Source organism: Lytechinus pictus, chromosome 11, assembly GCF_037042905.1.
Source record: "Lytechinus pictus isolate F3 Inbred chromosome 11, Lp3.0, whole genome shotgun sequence".
Classification (NCBI taxonomy): domain Eukaryota; kingdom Metazoa; phylum Echinodermata; class Echinoidea; order Temnopleuroida; family Toxopneustidae; genus Lytechinus; species Lytechinus pictus.
In genome coordinates this window covers 28,395,816-28,420,165 of record NC_087255.1, presented here as the reverse complement: position 1 = coordinate 28,420,165, position 24,350 = coordinate 28,395,816, and the positions used below count along the sequence as shown (strand labels likewise).

Here is a 24,350-nt window from a genome sequence, read left to right as displayed (position 1 = left end):
TTGCTGTGCAATGAGTGATGTGCAATTTATTGGAAATATCTTTTTCCAACACCCCATAAGATTAGAATCATCCACACAAATTTTGATGAAGTGAATTTTGTGTAATTTGTTAGACAACCTTGATTGTCCATATTTTTTCACATTTTTGTCGAGCCTACCAAGACCAAGGTTTCACTTAGTTATTTAAATCGTTTAACACCGTCTCAGTGCACATGGGAGACCATAAAGTTATGTGTAAATGTGCTCTAAATTTTTGTTCATACATCGGGTAGAAATATATGGTACGATAAACTAGGAAACACACATGGGAGTAAGGTTAGGTTTAAGTATCCATAGCTGAAGAACTCTCCATTTTATTCACTTCACACATTTCATGAACAACAACCCGGGACTTTCAACATACTGATTTTTTACTTTTCGATTAAAATTTAATATCTAATCATTTGTAAATAAATATATTCCGAAAAATTAACGAGATAAAAATGAATAAATTGGCCAAAATTAAGACACATGAATCTATACGTCATGATGAAGCATGATTGGTACTTGGATGCTAATAAGGAAGAGGTTTATTATAATTTCAATAATATTATTTTAAAAAGGAATTCTCGTTAACAATGTTTCATCAAATAATTGCTAATTGGAAAGTAATCTTGTAATAGTTAAAACTCTGCTTCAATTCACAATTTTAAGAAACCAATTGAATATTTCAGTCTTCATATTTCCAGAATATTCTCAAGTAAATTTATCAATATTATCATTTGCGTTCTTAAATTTATATTTATCTTTAATAAAATTGTAATACTAATTGTTTAATTATCGTTAATATATATTGAATTCTATAATCTGTAACTTATTATTATATTTTGTGAATTCTCAATTCAAAATTTATCGTTAATGTCATATGAATTCTACAGATTTTAAAGACTCCGAAAAACCCAATCATTATTAGAATTGGTATGAAAGAATCAAGAGTGAAAAAAAAACCGCCATTCTTATGTTAAATCTCCATGGATACCAATTTTGCAATGAAATCTTGATCAACTTTCTAGCTGTCGTTGGGTATGAAACGATTTGGGGGCAATGTTCCTTCGTATTTTCCCTTGCTATTTCATTTTTTTTCTAGTTGGTATTTCAACCGGGTATTTCGGTTAGGCATCGTCAGGTATGACCCGATTAGCGGCAGCTTCTATGACCTCCTGGGGAAGTTTTTGTGCTGGTGGTTTAACCTTGGTAATCTTGTAGCTAGGATCCTGTCCTAACAACCAGTAGGTATGGATTTCTCCTTTACCCTGCGAATAAAGAGGAACAAAACATTTAGTTCGAGATCTGTACTGATATCAAAGCCACAACTGCGAAAGTTCTTCTATGATAAATCTTCCAAAAACATACCTGAAAGATGAATTTGTATGTATTTAATACCTGTTCCTAATTTTTATTTATTTTATCCACAAAAAATAATTTTGTAGTATCGAAATGGCTAGCATTAATGAAAATTCAAGAAGATCAATTTTAAAATGATGATTCTTAAGAGGAAAGAACTTACATTCATTGATACATAAAAAGTAAACGAAGTTACCGGTTTCGACCAACCTCAAACATTGGTGAAGTTAAAAAGTTAAAAATAAAAGGTAAACGGTTTCAAAGTACGTCTATTCTTTCTTTACACTCTTCGTTTTCTTCCAAGGTCAGTTATATTATTTTCCCAACAAATGTTTCCCATTATTGCCTTTTTTTTTCAAGTTAACCCTTACTTTATTTCGGTTTTTTTTTTCACAACAAACAATGCTCTACTATTTTCAGAATACCAATCGTGTTTATAGCAAACACCGTTCTTTTGCTAACACGGTTTTCAGAATACCGCCCATGTTGTTCATCTTTAAATTATTGATCTAAATTTCTTTTTACACAGCATTCAATGTTCATATTGCGCATCAATACATATTATGGGAGATACTTTCATCATTTGAGTCGCCTACTTATAATGTCATCCCATTTCATTTAATCTAATACTGGTTTGAGAGGGTTAATTAACAATTGGTCTACTCCTACTTCGTCTACAAGTTTTACATCGTTAAATGTTCTCTAATAATATTAGAGAACAGCGTACTTACTTTCATGGGGACAAGACCTCGATCTTCAAGTTCATAACCACCAAGTTTATCCAGAACCTCCTTGCACCATGGACTGACATGGATTTTCAGAGCTATTAAAAAAAATCAAGTCGATTTGAGCATTTCGTTGGCGTTAATACATGCCAGCTTTCAGAGAAAATAGGGGGATACCACGAAATGTATACATAACATAAAATGAGTTCACGAGGTCTTGGGAAAATTTATAGGAAGTGAGTTTTGGGGCTGATGTGACATCAATTCAATAACTCAAATTTTATTATTCAATTTCCTTTGAACGGTCAACAAGCATAATATAGGCATTTATCTTTGAAGAGAACTTATAGGACTTTAATAAGAGTATGTTTGATAAGATTATCGTTTCATAATTAGGTGCAAAAGAATCGAATATTTTTTCAAATCAATATGAAATCCAAGCTAAAATGATTTTTTTTTTAATCGAAGTGTTCACTGACCCAGTCCATTTGATTCCATTCGGGAGGCAGTGTTGACGGTATCTCCAAAGAGACAATACCTTGGCATAGTCAGACCAACAACGCCAGCCACGCAAGAACCTATACAACAAAGAACAACAAAAAACCCATAAATATCACGTTATAAACAAAGAATCTGAGTTTAATCACTTGTTACCGTAATTATGTATCATTTCAAACTTATATATTTGGATAGTTTTCATTGACCTGTTACACACTAATTGCTGATACTATACCAACTTCATTGGATTTGGGAAGAAAAAAGAAAAATATATTGTATATATTGGAGTAACAGGCTTCCGCACAAGCTAAACGACTGTCTGCGCGTTTCTACGAACTACATATATTCCAATCATTTTATATTAATGGCTGAACACTGAGTTCAGAGATCTCAACTCTAGTCCCATTTTAGATTGAGGGTTTTCATGCCTGGTGTGTATTTTGCCCTAACACCAGAGCAACTTGCTAATTATGCCAGTGTGGCCTAGTCCCTCCGAGATGATAGAGTAAAGCTTACCGGAATGGATACCAATACGAAGCTTGAGGAACACGTCAGGTCGATGAGGTACAATGAATCCCTTGACGGCTTCTAGGAGATGGTGGGCGGTAGAGGCAATTTGGCCAGCATGACGATCTCCATTACGGATTGGCAATCCAGATACAAGCATGTAAGCATCACCAATGGTCTCAACCTTTACATAATTTAAATTTAATTTATAATTACATATAAACTTGCATCGTTTTCAGCGGAAATTAAAAATAGACAAAACTCAGTCATCATTTTGAGGACATCGCCTTAAGGTTCTGTCACATTTTTTAGAAACTTAAATAACTTGGCAACGTCCTATTCTAACGTTCTTCATCATTCATCGATCAATTAGATTTGTCATTTCCTTGATTTCACGCTTTTTAATTCGTAGCAACGGATATTCCTGAACTCGAATGGAAATCTACAAATAGTTTTATTGACTTCTCGCTTTATAATAATGTTTAATACAAAAATTTGATTTACTTCAGAAATTAAAAGTACAAAGTAATCAATCACCAAATTATAAATACCTTGTAAACGTCGTAGTTGGCAATAATGGCATCGAAAAGAGTGTATAAATCGTTCAGCAAGTTCACAACCTGAGGAGAGAAGTAATGATAATATTTATATGTTCGTCCACTTTATTATTCTCACCAACTGTTATCCTCTGCAACCTATAATTTCTGATAAATAGATGGAATTCAAGTAGGCTTAGACAATGGGTCTCGAAATTAAAATATGGTTCGCTTTTTTTCAAACGAATAAATAATTCATGCACAAAATATGGTAGATATTCATGTATAGCTCACTGCCTTATACTTACTTTTAATTAATTATAATGAAGTTTGTTTATAAGTATTCAAGTGTTCATCACCTTTCCATGTATTATCAAAAGAAGAGATAGCATCATTTTCAATATCAGATAGAAGGGAGAAGAGTGTTACTTACCTGGATAGGTGAACTAGCAGCAGACAGGGCAGTAAAACCAACAATATCAGAAAAGAAGATGGACACCATATCAAAGGTTTCCGGTAAGACAGCAATACCCTTGATCAGCTGTGAGGCAATCGATCTAGTTAACAGACACACATAAAAAAAATGTCGAAACATAGAAAAGTATATACAAAAATAACGTCTCTAAACTGCACAATGCAATACTTGACGTGATACTCGGGCCTTTTTAAGCCTAACCATAAAACGGAAATTCAGGAACGGGATATGTTCGCAAGAAATTAAATCAATAAAGAACATACAATTTTAGCACAATGACCAAAAGAGTTGAACACCATTTACCTAAATCAACACTGACTTTAAAGAGACCCTGATCATATCATGCCATGGGTTTACGAATGACGAAAATAAACGAACGACTTACGGTGGAAGCATACGATGTAGTAGTTGCTCGGTCTTTGCCTTTTCCTTCTGAAGTTCGTGTGTTCGTTCATCTACCAGCTCTTCTAAGTTGTTGGTATACCGTTCCATGATCGCAATCATGTTGTCAAGAATATTAGGTTTCCTAAAAGAGAAAGTTAGAAAGGAATGCATATATCAACTTCCTTTATGAACGATATATCTTGATTTCTGTCAGCACAATCATTCAATAAGGGAATCTGGTACATAATTTTGTCAGTGTAGGTCTTTAGATTAGAATTAAAGGTTACGAGTATGGTGAATGTACAACGTAGTAGAAAGGCCCATTAGCCCATCAAAAACAAAGGTTGTATGGTAATACGTATAGATTAAAAGAAATGGAGACACAGAATATCCAGGATATATTTTGGATTAAAAAAAGAGAAGGATAAGGACCACTGGTATATTCGAGCAGCGGAGTCTTATGTTCTGTCCTCCTTACACTCTTAAACACTTTAACATCGTGATTTCACATATTTGTACCCATGAAGAGGATAGACTGGCAATTTTTTTTCATTCTTAGTGGATCACTTACAATCCTTTCTGTAGCGGTGCTAGCATGGAACGAACTTCGATGATGTTTGGTCGTTCTTCAGGAGTATCAGCCCAGCATGCACGGATAGCGCTGAGCACACAGTCTGGTGCAGCAGCATTTACTGCGTTTAGAATCGGGCGATATGGAGGCACTTCCCTTTTCTTCACTCGATCAAGTATAACTGAGGAATGAAGAAAATGTTACTACACCTCAACTAACTTCTTTGTAAATGTTTTTATAACGATTACGATGTGTTTCGGTAATGAAAATATCTTTAATGAAAAATAATAAAGTCAGTTATATTTATATGCATACACATTTCACGGGTAGAATTGATTTGAATTGTCAGTATTCACCTGGGGCAAACTTTTATCATATTGCTGTTCTATTCTGTTGTTTCCAAATACTATACCCAGTCACAATAATTTCAAAAATAAAATGTTTGACATTGAGATTTGTTCCCTTTCTCTTCATAGGTCTCAAAGTATAATTAGACTCTGAATCAATGTGAGCATAGATATAAAGTATAGACCTCTGTCGTCAAAACCATTTTGTATATTTCAAGTTTGGTGGTGACAGCTGATGTTGGCGTCAGGTTGATTGGTACGATAGCTACAGCACCATTGGCGCCGGATAGCTCGCTCTGAAGAGACAAGAGAAGGGAGGGACAAGCCCCGAACAAGCCATTGCGTGCAACAAAATAATGTCTTGCCCCTCCAAACTCTTTTTCTCGTTTTGACACCTCTCCACAGCACCGAATTTTAATGAGTCTTGTGCTTAGACTGATGATCAATAGTGGATATTTCCAAAACAGTAAAGAAGGTATAAAGGACGAACGATGTAAAATCTGAGCATGCTCGGTTATCTTCTTTAAGTCTGACCGTGCTCAGAACAACGTTTTGTTTTTCTTTGTTGTCATGCGTTCTCTAAGTCGAAAAGATTATCTTTACCTGGTAGGTCTAGATCGTTCTCATGGAATGGTTCTTGTCTTGAGTAGAGCTCAGTCAGGAGGATAGCAAATGAATATATATCTCCTGCAGGCGAACCTCCTGGAGGCATGCTCTTTCCTTGTACCAGATGCTCGGGTGCTGTCCATAGTTGACCTAAAGAATATTATTTTACCAAGTTTGATGATGCTGTCAATATTTGACCTAAATTCTTGAATGGATCTTTATTCTTGACAACAATAATCTTTATTCTTTAAGAAAACATACTGTAGTTATGTAAACTTATTTAGCACTTCTTTTGGATCACATTACTGTTTCAGACATGGGTGCACCATCTCCACTCCTTGGGCCACAGGGAGCATTCCATCTAGGAATTATAACATACAATGTTACTCCATTCGAAAGCTTACTAGTAATATTAGTAAGTACATGAAGTGTGAGGAAAATGGAAAAATATTGCGATGTACGTATAATGTGAAAACAGCAAAAGAACAAAAAACAGCTCGACTTACGGGCTAGAATCGCATGTTCGCCGAGATCAACATCTTGTTTTTGTCCTTTCTTGAATTCGTGGAGACCATAGTCGGTGATCTGAAGCACCCAGCGGTTATCCACCACACAGTTGCTTGATTTGAGATGACCATGTGATTTGATCTCGGAGCTGTGGAGATATACGATGCCTTTGACCAGGTCAGCAATCAGGGAAGAGAGGAACATGCTGTCCAGCTTGATGTCTTCATTTTCAAGAATATCCTAAAATTGGATCAATGATTCGAACCAAATACCAATGTCGCACTCCATAAGGACTCTGAATGACCATTGGGTGATTTCAAGTTCGGCGTTAGAAGCACATTCGGGATTACTTTCATACATGTAACTTTTAACGCCCAATGGGAGGTAACAAATTATTTTTAGCATTTTATTATAGAAACTTGTGTTATTTCATGATGATATTACAACTTTCCTACCCCTTCGTTTTTCATAGAATTCAAGATCTAGAGTAGATGTGAAGTGAGTATACTATGTAGACCTAAATAAATAGAGTATTGTAACCTGAGGGATGGGTCGTGAAAATAGATAAGTTTCGTATTTTGAATTAATACATAATCATGAGGTCCTCTTGCCCTCCACTCCCTCTTCCCCTTAGACATCAAAATTCCCTGGCGCCGCGGTTGCATTGTAAGTAATTTCCGTTCACCGTGTAAGCATTACATAAAAACGTTTAATTCATGTAATGTATAGTTTCAATCGAAACCATCACTCTAAAGTTGTGGCCTATGATTTTGATGAGCATGATATAATAATACTGAATGCACAAATTAAATAAAACAATTTTAATTAAAAACAAGTGGAATGCCTCTGGCCGTCTCACCTGCATCACGCGATTCAATATAGCAGCAGTGCTGATTTTGAAAACTACTATAACTCGCACAAGATGTTCAGTGATACTTGGTTACTCTTATTTCCATGTTTTATGAACTAGACCAATACACTTATAGAGATATGATGGCAATTCAACAAATACCCCCAACGTGGCCAAAGTTCTTTGACCTTACATGACCTTTGACCTTGATCATGTGACCTGAAACTCGCACAGGATGTTCAGTGATACTTGATTACTATTATGTCCAAGTTCTATGAACTAGACCAACACACTTTCAAATTTATGGCTGTAATTCAACAAATACCCCAATTTGGCCAAAGTTCATTGACCCTAAATTACCTTTGACCTTGGTCATGTGATGTGAAACTCATGCAGGATGTTCAGTGATACTTGATTACTATTATGTCCAAGTTTCATGAATCAGATCCATAAACTTTCAAAGTTATGATGGTAATTCAACAGATACCCCCAATTCGGCCAAAGTTCATTGACCCTAAATTACCTTTGACCTTGGTCATGTGATGTGAAACTCATGCAGGATGTTCAGTGATACTTGATTAATCTTATGTATAAGTTTCATGAACTAGGTCCATATATTTTCTAAGTTATGATGACATTTCAAAAACTTAACCTTAGGTTAAGATTTTGATGTTGATTCCCCCAACATGGTCTAAGTTCATTGACCCTAAATGACCTTTGACCTTGGTCATGTGACATGAAACTCAGGCAGGATGTTCAGTAATACTTGATTAACCTTATGGCCAAGTTTCATGAACTAGGTCCATATACTTCTAAGTTATGCTGTCATTTCAAAAACTTAACCTCAGGTTAAGATTTGGTGTTGACGCCGCCGCCGCCGTCGCCGCCGCCGTCGGAAAAGCGGCGCCTATAGTCTCACTCTGCTATGCAGGTGAGACAAAAATCGGGTACCCACAACAATATTGAGTTGTGCTCACCTGTAAGCTTCCCTTTGCACAGTAATGCATCATGATACAGATATGGGGGCGGTCAATACAGGCTCCGATGAATGGACAAATGTTATCGTGTCTCATATCACGCATCTGAAAAAAACCGGAAGACAAATATGTTTATTGAAGACTTTCTTGTTAGGAACGCCGGTATTATACTAAAATGGAAAATACACTAATTGGCATCGTAAGAAACTTACGTCCAATTTAAGCGTACGTCCAAAAATCAAGTGTCAATTCGTTTGATCACAAGGTAATTTGTTTTGGAACTTCCATATACGCTTTATTTGCCAGTAAACGTGAGTTGCTTGCAAAAAAAAATTTGGCATGCAAATTTATATTGATAATTACACCCTCTTTGTGAGAAGGAAGCTAATCAAAGCGTGATCTATACGTTCAAATAGGGTAACAAGAAGAGCCATGATTACTCTGGACCCTGATATTGGCGTACTGCATTGCTTCCTTGTGGAGAACCGTGTCCTTATTTCCACTGCATAATCTCACATCGTAGTCCTTAATTGAATTTACAAATGGCTACTTCTTCTCAATTTGCATCTAACTATATCCCTGACAAAAGAAAAAGAAAGAAAATAATCAGGGGTATGTGTATATGTCCCAATCGGATTTGAATTTAAAACCAAGCCGTCAAACCATTTTTTCTTTTCGCCCATCACACAAAACAAGGTCACTTCACGTCACTTCATTGTCATCTTATTACTAGCGTAATAAATCACATCTTTATCTTTCCTTTTTTTATAGAGAGAGTTACTTACTATTTTCAGTTCAGTTCGTACATCCCTTGTCAAATCGACGTGGTTTTTATGAACAGCGTGGATAGCACAGACCGTACCCTATAGCACACAGATACATGTACATCACAAATAGTTTCATTACAAATGCAAGTTTATAATCAAACGTTGCTCATTGTGGTAATACATAAAATTTCACATTCATTCCAATCGTCCTGGGGCGGTATTCTGAACATTGTCTTTTCTCCATATTTTATCTTATCTCAGAGATATGACAAATCGGTATTCTGGTGGATGTCATAACTTTTGTCACAAAAAATGTCACAAATTTCGTCTCTTCTCTTTAGCGCGCACCAAAAATACGCGGCTTTAAATGCGCGTAATCCTTTTTTACAAGGAAAAGATATGACAAAAGTTATGACAGGGGGGTAGCAGTCGTAAATTTTGTCATATCATTTAGTACCAAATATGTCGATGCCCTGCCGACTGAAGTCAAGCATATAATGATATTATTTAGATTAGATTGTGGTATTATTTTCACTCGTCATCCATGACAATTTTCTAAATATTTTTTCATGCTACAATTAGTTAGGCCCCACATATTAATTCCTCCTTTTTTTCCTCTGTTTTTTCTTCTTTTTCTACTTCTCTAAAATCCTTCACAGCTCCCTGTCTCTCTTTTACCATGTTTACACTTAATCGGCATTTGAATCGGCTCGCGGTTCTGAACCGCGAGCCGATGCAGCATCGGCTTTTTCATAGCGTGTAAACGCGAGTAACTTGCATCGGCTCGCGGTTCTGAACCGCGAGCTGTAACAACGTGTAAACGCAAACCAAAAGCCGATTCTGCATCGGCTTTTGGTTCTGAACCAAACGCCGATTAAGTGTAAACACGGTATTTGTAATGAAGCGCATCAATATTCGCGTAGTTGCGCGATGCCAGCAACTGTATTGGGGATACGCCCAATCTGTTAAGGGGGCCTTCCTATTGGCTAGAATGGCTCCCACAGGAAACTAACGATGATTTTGATTGGATTGCTTCCGAAAAGATGGGCGGGAACTTTGAGAGATATGACAGGGAAAAGACAATGTTCAGAATACCGATTTGTGACAATCATAGCGGTGTCACATCTCGGAGAGAAATTACAAAATTTATGACAAAAGTTATGAGTGTTCCAGAATACCACCCCTGTTTTTTTTTATTAATAAAAAACACCTATAGACGCTTCGAACAAAACTACGTTTTACCGTGCTTTAATACATGAAATATTTATAAACAAGTGAAAATTATTGGCCGAGTCTTAAGTCTAGAATTTGCCAAATTAGGTATACATATATCACTTTACTTTTTCGTCTCTTTTAGGCCCATTTTGAATAATATTAAGTTGACTTTGCAAATTTATTGGACTAAACCCCCAAACAAAATAACTTTTATCAGAAAAAGGTAATATTGATTCATGACGTACCCTGTATGTTCCAATGGTGGCGAAGATCTGTTGCTTTTCAGCATTCGATATGACCGAAATAGCACTGACTACCATGCTCTTCATAGAGAACCCTTGAGAATTAGTTTCGTTTGATTTAGTTTGAACTTCCGACCAGTCAACCTTCCAGACCAAACTGTCGAGTGCTGCTTCGTATGCACGTTTCCTTTAAAAAGGCAAATAAATATATGATCTTAATTTTAATTCATGTTTTGAGAAATCCGAGATATGAATTACACCCCAAGAATTGCGTACAAGATGAGCAATGTGAACTTGTGTTGCTCTATATTCAAATATTCATCTGATCGTAGCTATATCTGCTTCTGGATGAATGACATGCAGCCATCAAAGAATAAGTTAAAGGAGAATGAAACTCTTGGAGCAAGTTAGCTTTTGTGAAAGCAGAAAAATCAAAGAATAAGATCAACAAAAGTTTGAGTAAAATAGGACTAGCAATAAAAGAGTTAAGAGCATTTGAATGTCGAGATCACTAATGCTATGGAGATCCTCCCATTGGCAATGCGACCAAGATCTATGATGTCACAGAAGAACAACTCTCCCCTTTTGGACACTGAAAATATACCCCAAAACATCTCTTTTTGCTCATTCTAATCATATGACAAACGATTCATCAATGATATAATGTTGTGAAACCTCTGTACTTGTCCTCTCATAAAGAGAACACATCACCTTGTTATAGACTCTATATAAAAGTGAGAATATAGGTGTAATAAGTACTAAAGTAATGAGGGAGTTGTACGTGTGTGACATCACATATCTTGGTCGCATTGCCAATCGGAGGATCTACATGGCATTAGTGATCTCAATATTCAAATGCTCATAACTTTCTTATTATTCATTCAATCTTCCTCAAACTTCCAACAATATGTTTCTTTGATTTTTCTCTTTGATATGGATTCAGCTGGTTTCAAGGGTTTCATTCTCCTTTAAGAAGGATTCAATTACCTGTACACAAAGAACCCGATTAACCCTCCGAAAACAATGATGAAAGCTGGTATCGACGTTCCGAGATAAAGTCCCCAATCTTTAAATTAAGGTATAAGAAAAACAGAACAATGAAGAAAGCTTAATCAAATAACCGTGAATAAATGTAAATTGCGGGTGTATATTGATTTAAACTGGTCCACCACAACCACTACATCAACATGATAAAAAGAAAATTTTTAACGATAGACACTTTTTTTACTTTACGAAGTTTGTAAGAAAGTGATAAATTAATATGTTTATGAGAGAATGGGGCCAGAACATGATTTCGCACAACAAATAAATTTGAGAGGTTGTGCATTGCCGTACACCAAATTTGTAAAATTGTATTTTGTAGAGGAAAGGATCGGTGTAAGTTTTGTATCTCTCCTTCGTGATCGTGGAGATTAAAAGAATAAACAACCAAATAAAACAACAAAATGGAGGGTCCGTGTAAGCTACGTTGTGAAATGTGTTGTAACTATTTTGAAGAAAGGAACAAAAATCAAGTGCGAATTGTGAACATTGATTTCAAATAACGCTTGCAAATATTGATTGCAAATAATATTTACCTGTGCAAAGTTCTCCATGGAATCCACAGACAGGCCTGTCAAGAGGAGGTTCATCTCGGTTGAACCAAGTAGGTCTCAAAACATTATCATCATCATCAACGGCCTCTTCAAAGCTCTGTAAAGAAAATTAAATTATAAAGGTGACTGTCAATTCCATCTAAACAAATTATAGCCGTCACAATTAGAGAGCTTTCAAAAAATAAAATGGGAGGAACAGAAGAAGCAGGGTAGATTAAAATGGAAATCGATTTTTAAGTCTAATTCTAACCGATCTCTTTCTAAACCTCATCATTAAGATCGATTTAATCCACATAATTTGGACCTTATACATGTATATCGATAGTTAAATTTAAGTTTTTATAAAAGTTATGATGAATGTTCGCATCGTACTACGCCACTGCCATTCTCGTTAAGGCCCACAGGTCGGCCGCATTGACAGTATCTTAAGCCCCTTTCACAATTGACGTACGACCACTTGCGACCTTTTGGTCGTGCGACAGGCTGCAACAGGCATCAATCGCCAGTCATCTCATAATATCGCACATAGGCTTTCACAGTTGCAACAGCTGTCGTACAACAAAAACAACCAGTAAAACCCGTTGCACGAGTAAGTCGATTATGATCCTATTGTGCTCGTGCGATCACATGCGAGTGTTGCACGAGGGATTGCGAGGGGAACGGTCGCACACAACGGTAGTGCAATGTTGTAAGCCGTTGCGATCGGTCTTGCAACAGTCTTATGGCACATCATATTATCGCACCCAGTCGCAAGACAGGTCTCTGTACATGTAGGTCGCTAGCACATGTGCAAGTGTTGTACGACCTCCAGTCGAGTAAATGCGACTACTTAGTTGTGCCACCTCTCGCACCAAGTCGTGCAACGTTGAACAACACTCCCACGATGATCGCCCGACCGATGGTACGACCCCGGATACGAGCTGATGCGAGTGAATCGGTCGTATTTGATCGCGTTCGGATTTTGAACATGTTCAAAGTTCAGATGTGACCAGTCACGACCACCTCGAGTTCGTGCGACCGTCTACAACGACTGCGAGTGCTCGCAAGTCACCAAGAGATCGATCGTGCAACAGCAGAAAAAAACTGTTGCAGGCGGTCGTAAACTGGTCGGATGTCAATTGTGAAAGGGGCTGTACGGTCGCATACATGCGAATGCAACGGTAGTGGAATGTTGTAAGCCGTAATTTCGATCGGTCTTGCAACAGTCTTATATTATCGCAACCAGTCGCAAGACTGGTCTCTGTAGGTATCTAGCGCATGTGCAAGTGTTGTACGACCTCCAGTCGACTAAATGCGACTATACGTAGTTGTGTCACCTCTCGCACCAAGTCGTACAACGTTGAACAACACTCACACGATGATCGCCCGACCGATGGTACGACCTGATGCGAGTAAACCAATCGTATTTGATCGCGTTTGGATTTTGAACATGTTCAGATTCAGATGCGACCAGTCACGACCACCTCCGACCACCTCAAATTCGTGCGTTCGTCTACAACCACTGCGAGTGCTCGCAAGACACCAAGAGATCGATCGTGCAACAACAAGAAAAATCTGTTGCAGGCGGTCGTAAACAGGTCGTACGTCAATTGTGAAAGGGGCTTTACACGCAAGTCTGATTTGCACGCAAAAAAGTTTTGAACATGCTAAAAACATTTTCTGCGGGTGAGTTGCGGGCAATCACACGCAAGGCTCGCAACGATCGATGTGACAGGGCCTTTATCAATAATATCGGACCGACTAAAACAAAATAAAATAAGATAAAATAAAATGAAAAAACCCCATCGCGTATAAATGACGATTTTGCAGATAGTCTCAGTAGGCTATGCTGCAAGAATATACGTACCCATTGCCCATTATCGTCTCTATTAAATGTCCCAATCGGGTACATGCCAAGAGAACCAGCGGTCGCCCCGCCATCTCCTTTTGGTATAGGTATGCGATGAAGAAGAACATAGGGCTTTACACCATCTCCGTTCTCATCAAATTGATAGAAAGTGTCAGTTTTACCTAGAAATGTCAAAATAGAGATGATTAATGAAATTACAAAAATGCGAACATCTTTATTAACGACTTTATTATATCTTATTCGTATCAAGTTCATAATTTCAAGTGTTTTTACTATTATAAATTATAATCATGATCCTTAAAAGATCAACATAATTATATCCCGTTACAACACTGTTATTTCCCAACATATAGGCCTACTACAACTACAAAGCGATTATGTCTCGCTTTTTAAGCCTTTGTTTGACGTGTTTGTTGGTATGATTCTCAAGAGTTGTCTCCTGTCAAAATCATTGAATCATCACACTATTATAACTTTGAAGTCTTACTTCGATAGGTCGTGTTGAAGAGAGTTGAAACGACTTCTTCTCCATCGTAAATATCACCACCGGCTACTAATGTGCGATCCAATGCCTCGAGTAGCTGCATTGTAGCATCAAACATGTATACTGATGCAAAGTCAATCTGTCAGAAATATTAAAACGAGATTATGTTAAATGTATACAGGGCCTATGAAATAAAAACAGTACCATAGTTTGCTCAACAGATATAAATGTTTTTAAAAGTTCATTAAAATAATGTCAGGGGCACTCTGCCTCTGTCCCTATTCCCTCCCTGATTAACACAAGTGCATTCTAAGGATCACACAAAATATATAGGAATATATGAAGAAAAAACTTGTGATGCCATTTCCTTAATAGGAGAGCGCAACAACTTATTATTTCACTCTCAACGTTCAACAATTCAGTGAATTTTCGGAAATCACTTACTAAAACACCGATTGGAATTTATATTTGTTTTGGCAGTAATAATTTATTTGGCTCATGATACATGTATCTCCATCTGATTTTTTACACAAAATTCGTAAGAAGTTAAAAACATCAGCTGTTGCCAATTAGATGAGTAATGATTTAAAGTATAGGCCTATATCATCAACTTGAAAATCGTTTTTAAAAAATGATCGGCTAGTCCGGTTTAGATTAAATATTAATAAGGAAGAAATAAATCTAGAAAAATACCTTTGAAAAAAATATGATGGGCTACATTAATGAGTTTAAAGAAAAATTACCCAACAGACCAACTGAGTTACTTACTTCAGCTCTAAGTTGCAATTCGCCATTGAAAGGTTCATCGAGTGCGTTGTCAATGACAAAGGTTGAAAATCGATCCCAGTTTCTTGTTTTGAGTACGGGAGCTCCAGTTACAATGAGAACGCTCTTTAGTGCTTCAAGGGCGTGGTCGTCGTCGGTTCTTGTATACTCTCGATGCTTATAGAGTCGTGCATAGTCAGGATTTATCTGGTTTAGGTATTCAGATGTATCCAGGATATCTACCACACCACAATAAAATAATAAAAATATATATTATGGACATTACTGTACACTCATCCAAAATAGAGGAAAAGAAGAGCATTATTAAGAAGAGGGAGGAGAAGAATACGAGATAAACCAGGAGTGGAAGAGGAGGTTGACACAAAAGAATAAAAAGAAGATGAAGAAAAACAATAAGAATAAAAAAAAATAACAATAACAAGAACAAAGGGGGGATAATAGAATATAAAAAAATGCGAAGAATAAAAGAAAGAATAAGAAAGAAACCATGCATTAAAGTGAAATGAGAACGAAAATGATGAATTAAATATGGGAATGTCAATCAAGATGTTAGAACATCATCTTTCATAATATGGAAAAGGTTAAAATAATGACAACCTTAGACTCCTTAGAAGTGTGGAGTAAAATTATTGCAGTCTGGAAATGCAGATCAGAATATTAACAGTTATATTTTTGCAGAGAAAAACAATGAAAAAAATTGTGGACTTACAATCGAGACTATGATAATCTTGACTGTCTCTCACTTCTAAATCAACGACCGCACCTAAAATCGCATAATCACCGGAGTCCAACATCCCATCATCCAATGCAGACATAGCAAACTGACGAAGATCGCTGGCATCGCCCAAGAAAATGTAAACTACAAAGACAAAAAAAATGTAAAAGACATAAGATTACAATAAATAACAGAGAAAGGGTAAGTGGGGAGTCATTATTCAGCCCCTTCTAACAAATGAAAGCGGCACTGAGGGCAAGCGCCCCTCCCCCCGTTGTATTATTTTTTCACGAACTGGCGTTTATTCATGTAGGTTTATAAAGACCAAATACTTTTAATGGGCCTACTTACTTCTTGATGTTACTTTGGTTCGTTGGATAATGTCAGTGAATGGGTCAGCCATTTCCTCGTCCCATGGATCGAATCCCGGGTAATACTCTTCGTGGAGAATCTCAAAGTCTCGCTCTTCAAACTTTTCTTTTACGGTTTCAAAGATGTTCAGGTACTTAGTGATGTTTTCAACTACTACTGACACCTTTAAAAGAAAACAAAATGTGAAAAATTGATAAAATGGTAATAGGCTAATATATCTGTGTATTCAACGGGGGCCGCGGAACCGGGGGGGGGGGGGCTTCAGCAGCCCATTTTTTTTTTCAAAACCGTGTACGAAAACGTAAAAATGACAATCTCATTTTTTTTTTTGGCATGGTCATCCCCAAGCCCCCGAAGCTACCGCCATTTTGTTTAATCCATTAGAAGCTAAAATAAGCCCTCATTAATATTAATTTCGTACGATGCTCCCTCGTCAACTGTGGTTTTGTACGTGTATTAAACAATACGCACATCAGCGCAATGACAAAGGTCAACTTGGCAAATTCATTAATGTATTCATTTTGTTACGCGCTCGTGACGCGAAGGATTCAGCGAATCAAGCAAGCGCAAATCTGAGACGATACGTTGCGCTCTATAAAGTATCGATATCACAAGCGATATCACTTAAAAACAAAGCATCGTTTGTATTGTGTCTTATAGGCCTATGCTAATTCTAAAAGGGAAGATGAAAAGAGTAGATCAAGTCGTGATTAGGTAAAGAGGTCTCCAGTGCTGTTGCCATTCTCAAATTGTCACATATGTTATTGTTAAGATATACAAGTAAAGCAATCTTAGTTTTTAACAAATGTAAAGAATCTCGACTCTAAATAGCCGGCAGAGCTAGGCCGCGGAAAGATCAAAGGGGGCTGTTGTACTGACCCAAAAGTTTTATTTTTTTTTTTGGGGGGGGGGGGCAAAACATGGTTGTTACAATTTCATGGTAATTTTCACTGGTTGAGTATGGTTACTGAAAAAAAATAACTGTCACCACTAAAAGAGTACATTTCTTGTTACAAATTTCGAGAAGCAAAAAAAAAATTCCTTCATGGCCCCCGTGCCTGCTTTCTTCATCTGGCGTCCGTTTCATAATGAATTACAGCTATTTAAACATCGCTATTATTGTGATTACCGTGGTAACCTTGATTATGATTGGTACCTCATGATGAAACGGGCCCCATGCAGTATACGTTTCCTGTCCCATTTATTCTCCAGCATTTCTTACTCTGTTTTTTTTAATCATTTTCCCACTCAAGTTCTTTTGTGCCGCCTTTCTCCTACATATGAAGAGCTCACTTTCAAAAGGGGTTAGGTCCATTTTTCATCAAATTTGATTTTTATGTCCTAATGTATAGTTTTTATTAAAAAGTGAACTAAAATGGCAAAGAAAAATCACTTTTTTCAAAAAGGGTTAGGTCCATTTCAGTTTTGTTGCAAAAGGGATTAGGTCCACACAGATTTTTTTTGGAAAATAATATCTTAAAAAATATGAAGACAGGTGAAAAATATGAAGACAGGTAGACTTCTTTTATACCCAATTTTATGTTCTCATGGTAGGGTATCATGAAAATTCAGTTTTGCATAATAATATTGCAATATGGGAGAATTGAAAAAATGATTTTCTTGGAGTGGACCTAACCCCTTTTGCAACTAAACTCTTCTGAAAAACTCATTTGTCAAAAGGGGTTAGGTCCATTCTTCATAAATTTTATTGTTTTCTGTCTCTAAACCTCTAAATTTTTAGTCACTCTGATGATACCAAAGAACATTTGAAATTCAAATGAAAGCGTGAATGGAAGTGGCAAAGAAAATCACTTATTTAATCAAGAAATTAGATTCATTTCAGTTTACTTGCAAAAGGGGTTAGGTACACAATGATAATTTTTTTTTGAAGAATATAGAAAAAAATTGAAGACAGGTAGATTTTTTTTATACCCAATTTATGTTCACTGTTCACATGATAGGGTAGTACATCATGACAATTTAGTTTCTCATAAGAATATTGCAATAAGTGAGAATAAAAACAAGTGCCCCTAACCCCTTTTGCAACTAAACTCTTCATATATTTCCTTCTTCTTTTCCCACTTGTTATCTGCCCCTGGTTTCCATAAATCTCGTCTTATTTCTCTTCCACCGCTTTTGTTCCTACTTCTCACATTCTTGCTCTCTTACCACCCCCCCCCCTCTAAATTCTCTTCATATTTGCCCCTCCATTTCTTTCTCATCTCTTTTCAACCCACTTCTCATCACTCTTTCCCTCTCTCGATCTCCATCTCATTTTGAATTTTGCCAATTCCAAATCCCTTTCATTTTAGCTCTGTACAAATACTATATGAACACAAATGAAAGACATAAAGAATTTTCTGGTTAGTAGTGAATTTTATTAATTAGCCAGAAAAAAATATCACATTATCAGAGGATTAAGCTTTACATTTTTCTTAAGCGTATGTCCATACTTTGAACCAAAAGAAAATGTTTTTTTGTATGCTGGGGCAGCGATCCTGGGGGGGGGGGGGGGGGGCACAGTTCCCCCTACTTTTTGAAACACTGAAAAAGTGCCTTTTTATGAAAGAAAATTAAATGCCCCCTCATGAACGTGTACTGTGTTCTTTCACCTGACGAGAACCTGTTTTAGGTGTTACCAAGTGCTCTTCCTTGTATGCAATTTTTTACCCCAAAATGCCCCCCCCCAAACGTGTTCTGTGCCCTTTCATCTGAGGGCCCGTTTCATGTGTTAAAAAGTGCCCACTTGCCTTCTTTCTCGAATCACTGCCCCCTTTTACCCAAGAAAAGTGCTCCTCAAGAACTTGTTCTGTGCCCCTTTCACCTGAGAAGGACCCATTTTATGGTCACCATGTCAAGTGCCCTTTGAAACAAGAAAACAATATTCTCATTTCTATAATATACTTATGAAGGAAATCCTTTGTGCATTAAGTTTAATAATTCATGTGAGTGGGGGTATATAAGCAGTTTGTACAGATGGAGGGGGGGGCTTGAAGGACTCTTCCCCCCCCCCAAGAAAAATCACGACCAATAAAAAAAAAGAGAAAAGGAAAGAAAAGGGTGAAATATATCATTCTGAATATTTTGTCGAATCTATCACAAAATTGGATTTTCTTTTTAAAAATGTCAAAATTTTGCTCGCTCGCAACTTCTTAAAAATTTCACATAATACAGCATTTTCTCTGTGCCTCCCCCCCACTTTCAACTTCACTCCGCCGCTCCTATTTGTATGTTTATAGCTTCTCCTTTTGCAACCAGTTTGAATGAAAATCAACCTGAAATTTCATTCGTCATGAATTTGGGGTTGTGATAATATATATATATTTTTTTAATTGCACTTGAAAAAAAAACCTTTTCCATCTACATCAAGTGGTTCCTCAGTCAGACTCTTCAATTTTGAGTTGTTGGATTTCTTGAATGAAAACATCTGTTATACCAGTCCTAAAGATTTAGAAAATAGAGAAAGAAAATCAATGAATTTAAATTAAAATTGTCATGATTTGTAAACATAAATGTTTTAAGAAAAGTGAGACTATACATATATATGTTTCTTTAACACATAACATAGGAAATCTTATTCTACTAATTATAAACTTGTACTTCTATAAAGAATATTACTTAAACCTGTTATATGCAATTTACATACCACTCTCCATTATAACTACATGTACTCTATGAACAAATATCAGAGATTTCTCATAAATATGAATATATGAATTAACATATGTAAATTATATAAATAGTCAGAATTATAGTTGATATGTTTTGTTGCACAGAATATTTTGATCTGTGATTAAAAACGACACTATCTATAATCTAAAAACAAAATTGAAATGGGTTTTTCAAAGGCAGGTCTATTTGTTGCAAAAAAAATGTGAAAAACCTCCATTATTAAAAATAATCACTAATTAACTCACTCATATAACTGCTGTAGGTTGTATTTCTTTTTGTGGTCCAGTCACTGTTCTATTAGGCCTACTTCACCAATTATTTATCATCATCAATCACCTCCATGGAAATTGTAAAACTGCACCATCCTATTGGACAAAATGTAAAATAACAAGATTACAAAAGAAATATGAAATATGAATATCACACTAAATAATGAATAAAATGAATTTGATAAAATATAAAACATGAAAAATAAATATTGCTTTGTTTTTAAACAAATAGGAAATAAAAACATGAAAAGTAAATATTGCTTTGTTTATAATCAAATAAGAAATAAAAAGGCCATTTAATTACTAGTAGATCAAGGACATGACCTTATTTTATAAATTTACCCAAGGTACATAACTTTTGGCATTGGTTCTATTTTAGACTCAAGAGCCTATATATATAAGAAGTGTATATTCAGTACAGATCCTACCTCTTTGTGGCTCAGGTTATCTTTATTTAATGTAAACATGGTTAACATTCAATGCATGTAATGTATCTGTAATTTTGTATGGGTAATTAGTTTAACTTTTATACCTGGATGAGAATCTGCAAAATGATGCATGCACTGATCATCTTTAACCATATAGGTAGACCTCTACTGTTTTTCGTGTTCTTCAAACGCAACCTGTTTGTAAAAGAAAAGAGAGCAATAATAAGAAGTGATCTTTTTCATGGCCGTATGTATAGGGGGAGAAGTTTGGGTGGGAGCTGAAATGTGAAAACCTTCATCAAAAAAAGAATTGCATGACATCCTTCAATTTTACTTAAGAAAATGCACAAAACGGTCCTAGGTAATATTGGTCGCTTCTGGCCCTCGCTTTCTGAATTTCAGGTTTCTCTAAATTTTTTCACGTCTGCCCCCCCCCCCAAAAAAAAAAAAAAAAAATCTGCATCTTTTTATTTCCGAATCTTAATTTGATTTTAACATAATTTCATAATCTCATGCACTAGGTCTAGATCTATTTGTAAGAAAGTATAGATCTAGTCCAACGAGACTCAGTGCTGTGCGACAGCATTCATGTATCTAAATTAGGTCTAGATCTAGACTAACGATGGACTCTTGATCTATCTAGACCTAGAAAGTAAAGCTTCGGTTCTAAACCGAGATCTATATCGATTTAGAAATGTTTGATGTCTGACTGACTTTTATTCCTGGCTAAAAGTAAACTTCATTGCCATTATTGACCGAGAGTAGATCTAGATCTAGTCCTTGGTCCACTAAAACTGACAGTCATACTCATACATGTAAATGGAGTCGTTTAGGCCCAGACGTACCTAGATCTATTCTAGGCCTAAATTATACAGACCTAGATCATAAGCCCTGAGGGTAAGTTTCGAGGGTTGGGAAAGTATAAGTTAGATGACTAGATTTGAATTAGGTAGGCCTAGAATGGCTAGATAGCATCGATGAATAAAAGTAAATTAAGTCTAAATAAGTAGGATTAAGAAGCAAGACTAGATCCTCTGTTAACCAAGTTAGAAATTAGATCTATCTAGATCTAGGTCCTACTCCTAGATCTCAATAAGACAAACATGCTGAGCAGCATGTTATTTCTAAGACCGAGTCTAACTATATTCATAAATGGCAAAAAGAAGCTGCTGAAAACTGCTTATCTAATAAAAGAGAGTCAATGGAGTAAATTAGAAAGTCAAAAGGGGCCTGAGCTTTCGATCCTAGCAGAATCTTCGTCGGAGGCAAAATGACAATAAGTTAAAATGGGCGACAATAAGTTAAAATGGGTGGGTGCTAAATGCAGAAGCCTGAAGTTATGCAAAACAAATATATCTGAAAGTGAAACTGAGAATTGACACATTGATTCAATGACAGGCTTATCTTCATCCACACTCAGCTTAATTCACAGTTTATTCCTGACTGAGTCTCGATCTACTGAAGATAGATGCAGATCTCCATCTAGATCTAACGTTACAGTGTACAAAAAGAAGCTTCATTCTTCTTGTTTTAAACAATCGTGGGCTGGTCCTTGTTGGAGATGAACCATAGTCCAAACCGCCCCGATTTTCTCTCGATGCCCAGCCGGCCGGCTAGGAGCCCGTACAAAATACATGTGGTTAACACAGCGGCATAACGGCATAATCACAACACTGCAAGCAACATACAGGCTGCACTGGGCGACGATGACAATCTAACTTCAATTTCAAAGACCAAATTCTGCTTTCCTTTTACAGAAGAATGATAGCAAACCCTCTAATTTGTTAAAGAAATAACCTAAGATCACAAAATACAGTGTGAAATGTGTAAATAGTCCACTGAATTCATGTGGTTATATCAATTTATACGTACTCACCGGAGTGTTCGTAGGTCCATTTTGTGTGAAGAAAGAAAAGTTTCAGAATGAATAAATTAGATGACGTAATGAGGTCAAATGAATAATCAATTCTGTAACACGATACCACTAGTATCGATGACAAAGAATCGGGGAAATCGCGTATTAATGACGCTCTTAGCCAATGAAAAGGCCGGATTATGAATATCTTCATGCTCATGAATGTCAATGAGGGCTTATTTTTGTCTTCAAATGATCGCGGTAGGCGGAGCCTAATCTCATTTGTTTTGTGCTGAACGCGCACGCAGCTTTCGGTCTAGTAATATATTATAAGGTCTTTGGTCATCCCCCTCCGCCCATTTTCAAAACCGTTCCACGGCCCATGTTCAAGTTGTTACACTACAAATTAGTCGTGTTGAATTTAACCAAGGACCTAGTAGGTCCATGATTTAACCGTCTTCGATGTGAGAAGACTGCACCAAGCATTTGACACCTGTATAAAATTTAATACCCATCGGTGTTATTCTGATTATTGTTTTGACATTTTTTTTTTCATTTCAATTTTTTTGCTGTTATAAACAGACACCAATGTAATACTAGCATAAGAAATGTTGATTAAAATCTGTTCGTTGAAACTTTTGTAGCTGACTTAATTCAGGAATATCACGCGTGTGCTGGCCAGGCCATATTTCTGTCGTTTGCATATAAATTCGATTGTAAATCTACTGTATAAGTTTTATGAAAGATTCTCCTTACTTACCCTACTCCATTCATATCTTTGAAGTGTTAGGATAATTGCTTCAACCACCTGGATGCTTGGGGGTATGGTTCGAAGGAAAGTTGGATAAATATTTTTGTCCGATACGGGGTTTTCGTCGCAAACCTATAAAATACATAAAGAAAAAATGTCCAAGGTACATGTTCACAAAGCGCAAATAAAATTTCAAGTTGATACAGCTGTTATGAAATGTATTAATGAATAAATCAAATATGTTGTTATGATTTTCATGTGGATTTCCACAATGATCATTATCATTCTATTAATATTACTTCTTCTTTCTTTTACACTTTTCGGGTAATCCCTACCCCTGGTGCCAGTTGCCATCCCTGCGTAATTGACACGTTACTCATGCTTGTTTGTTTGTTTGTTTTTATTTCCGAAATCAGATTAAAAAAAAGAAAAATATACAATATACAAGAGAGATATATATACAATAACGGAGGATCACCCAATTCAGCTGTATTTACAAAATACTGCTGTTCTTCCTTGGGGTCCTACTCTGTCAAACGTCTTTAGAGAAGTAGAACCAGTGGGAATATTTTGAGTCCGAACGGTTTTTGCTCAGACTTAGGAGAAATTTCATTAACTTCGCAAGTAATATTTCATAAATCATTTGAAAGTAATGTTATTGTTAGTTCAGATATATTAGTTTACAAAGAACAATCACAATTATGATCACTGATTATGATTTTTAAGATCTATAGCCTGAAATAACTTTGGGAAATATATGAGGATTATAGTTGTCGTGAAAGTGCGGGTTAGTCCGAGAAGGGAAGATTGAAATACTTACATAATCAATCATAGGGAAGTTGAGTGCAGAGGCAAGACGACCCTCATAGGTACAACCACAACCCGGTCCAATGACACCCGCAAAGCCCCGTTTCCACCAATCACTAACAGCATGCATTCCGATGTTAACATCACAGTGAGTATCGACCCATTCAAACTGTACGT

The 24,350-nt window shown here is 36.3% G+C and overlaps 1 protein-coding gene across 1 annotated transcript; it reads right to left on the bottom strand.

Annotated features, from left to right (window-relative positions):
* Positions 1 to 325: 325 nt before the first annotated feature.
* Positions 326 to 24,350, bottom strand: LOC129271119 (speract receptor). The gene is made up of 22 exons (XM_054908480.2): positions 24,187 to 24,350; positions 23,376 to 23,498; positions 16,371 to 16,554; positions 16,014 to 16,163; positions 15,287 to 15,522; positions 14,522 to 14,657; positions 14,032 to 14,195; positions 12,168 to 12,282; positions 11,578 to 11,656; positions 10,594 to 10,777; positions 9,152 to 9,229; positions 8,367 to 8,471; positions 6,539 to 6,779; positions 6,030 to 6,182; positions 5,080 to 5,260; positions 4,510 to 4,650; positions 4,083 to 4,206; positions 3,665 to 3,733; positions 3,123 to 3,297; positions 2,588 to 2,686; positions 2,115 to 2,206; positions 326 to 1,292 (listed from the first exon to the last, which is right to left on the bottom strand). Exons 1-22 carry the CDS (start codon positions 24,301 to 24,303, stop codon positions 1,152 to 1,154), a joined length of 3,087 nt encoding a protein of 1,028 aa, XP_054764455.2. The 5' UTR covers positions 24,304 to 24,350; the 3' UTR covers positions 326 to 1,151.

What these genes read in the sequence shown, in the direction of transcription:
- LOC129271119 (XM_054908480.2), bottom strand. Translation starts at nt 24,303, where the DNA reads ATGCATGCTGTTAGTGATTGGTGGAAACGGGGCTTTGCGGGTGTCATT. An exon ending in AACCAAAGTAACATCAAGAA is followed by an intron (nt 16,164 to 16,370) that starts GTAAGTAGGCCC and finishes TTGTCTTTGTAG; the next exon opens with TTTACATTTTCTTGGGCGAT. An exon ending in CGAACATGCGATTCTAGCCC is followed by an intron (nt 6,183 to 6,538) that starts GTAAGTCGAGCT and finishes AATATTCTTTAG; the next exon opens with GTCAACTATGGACAGCACCC.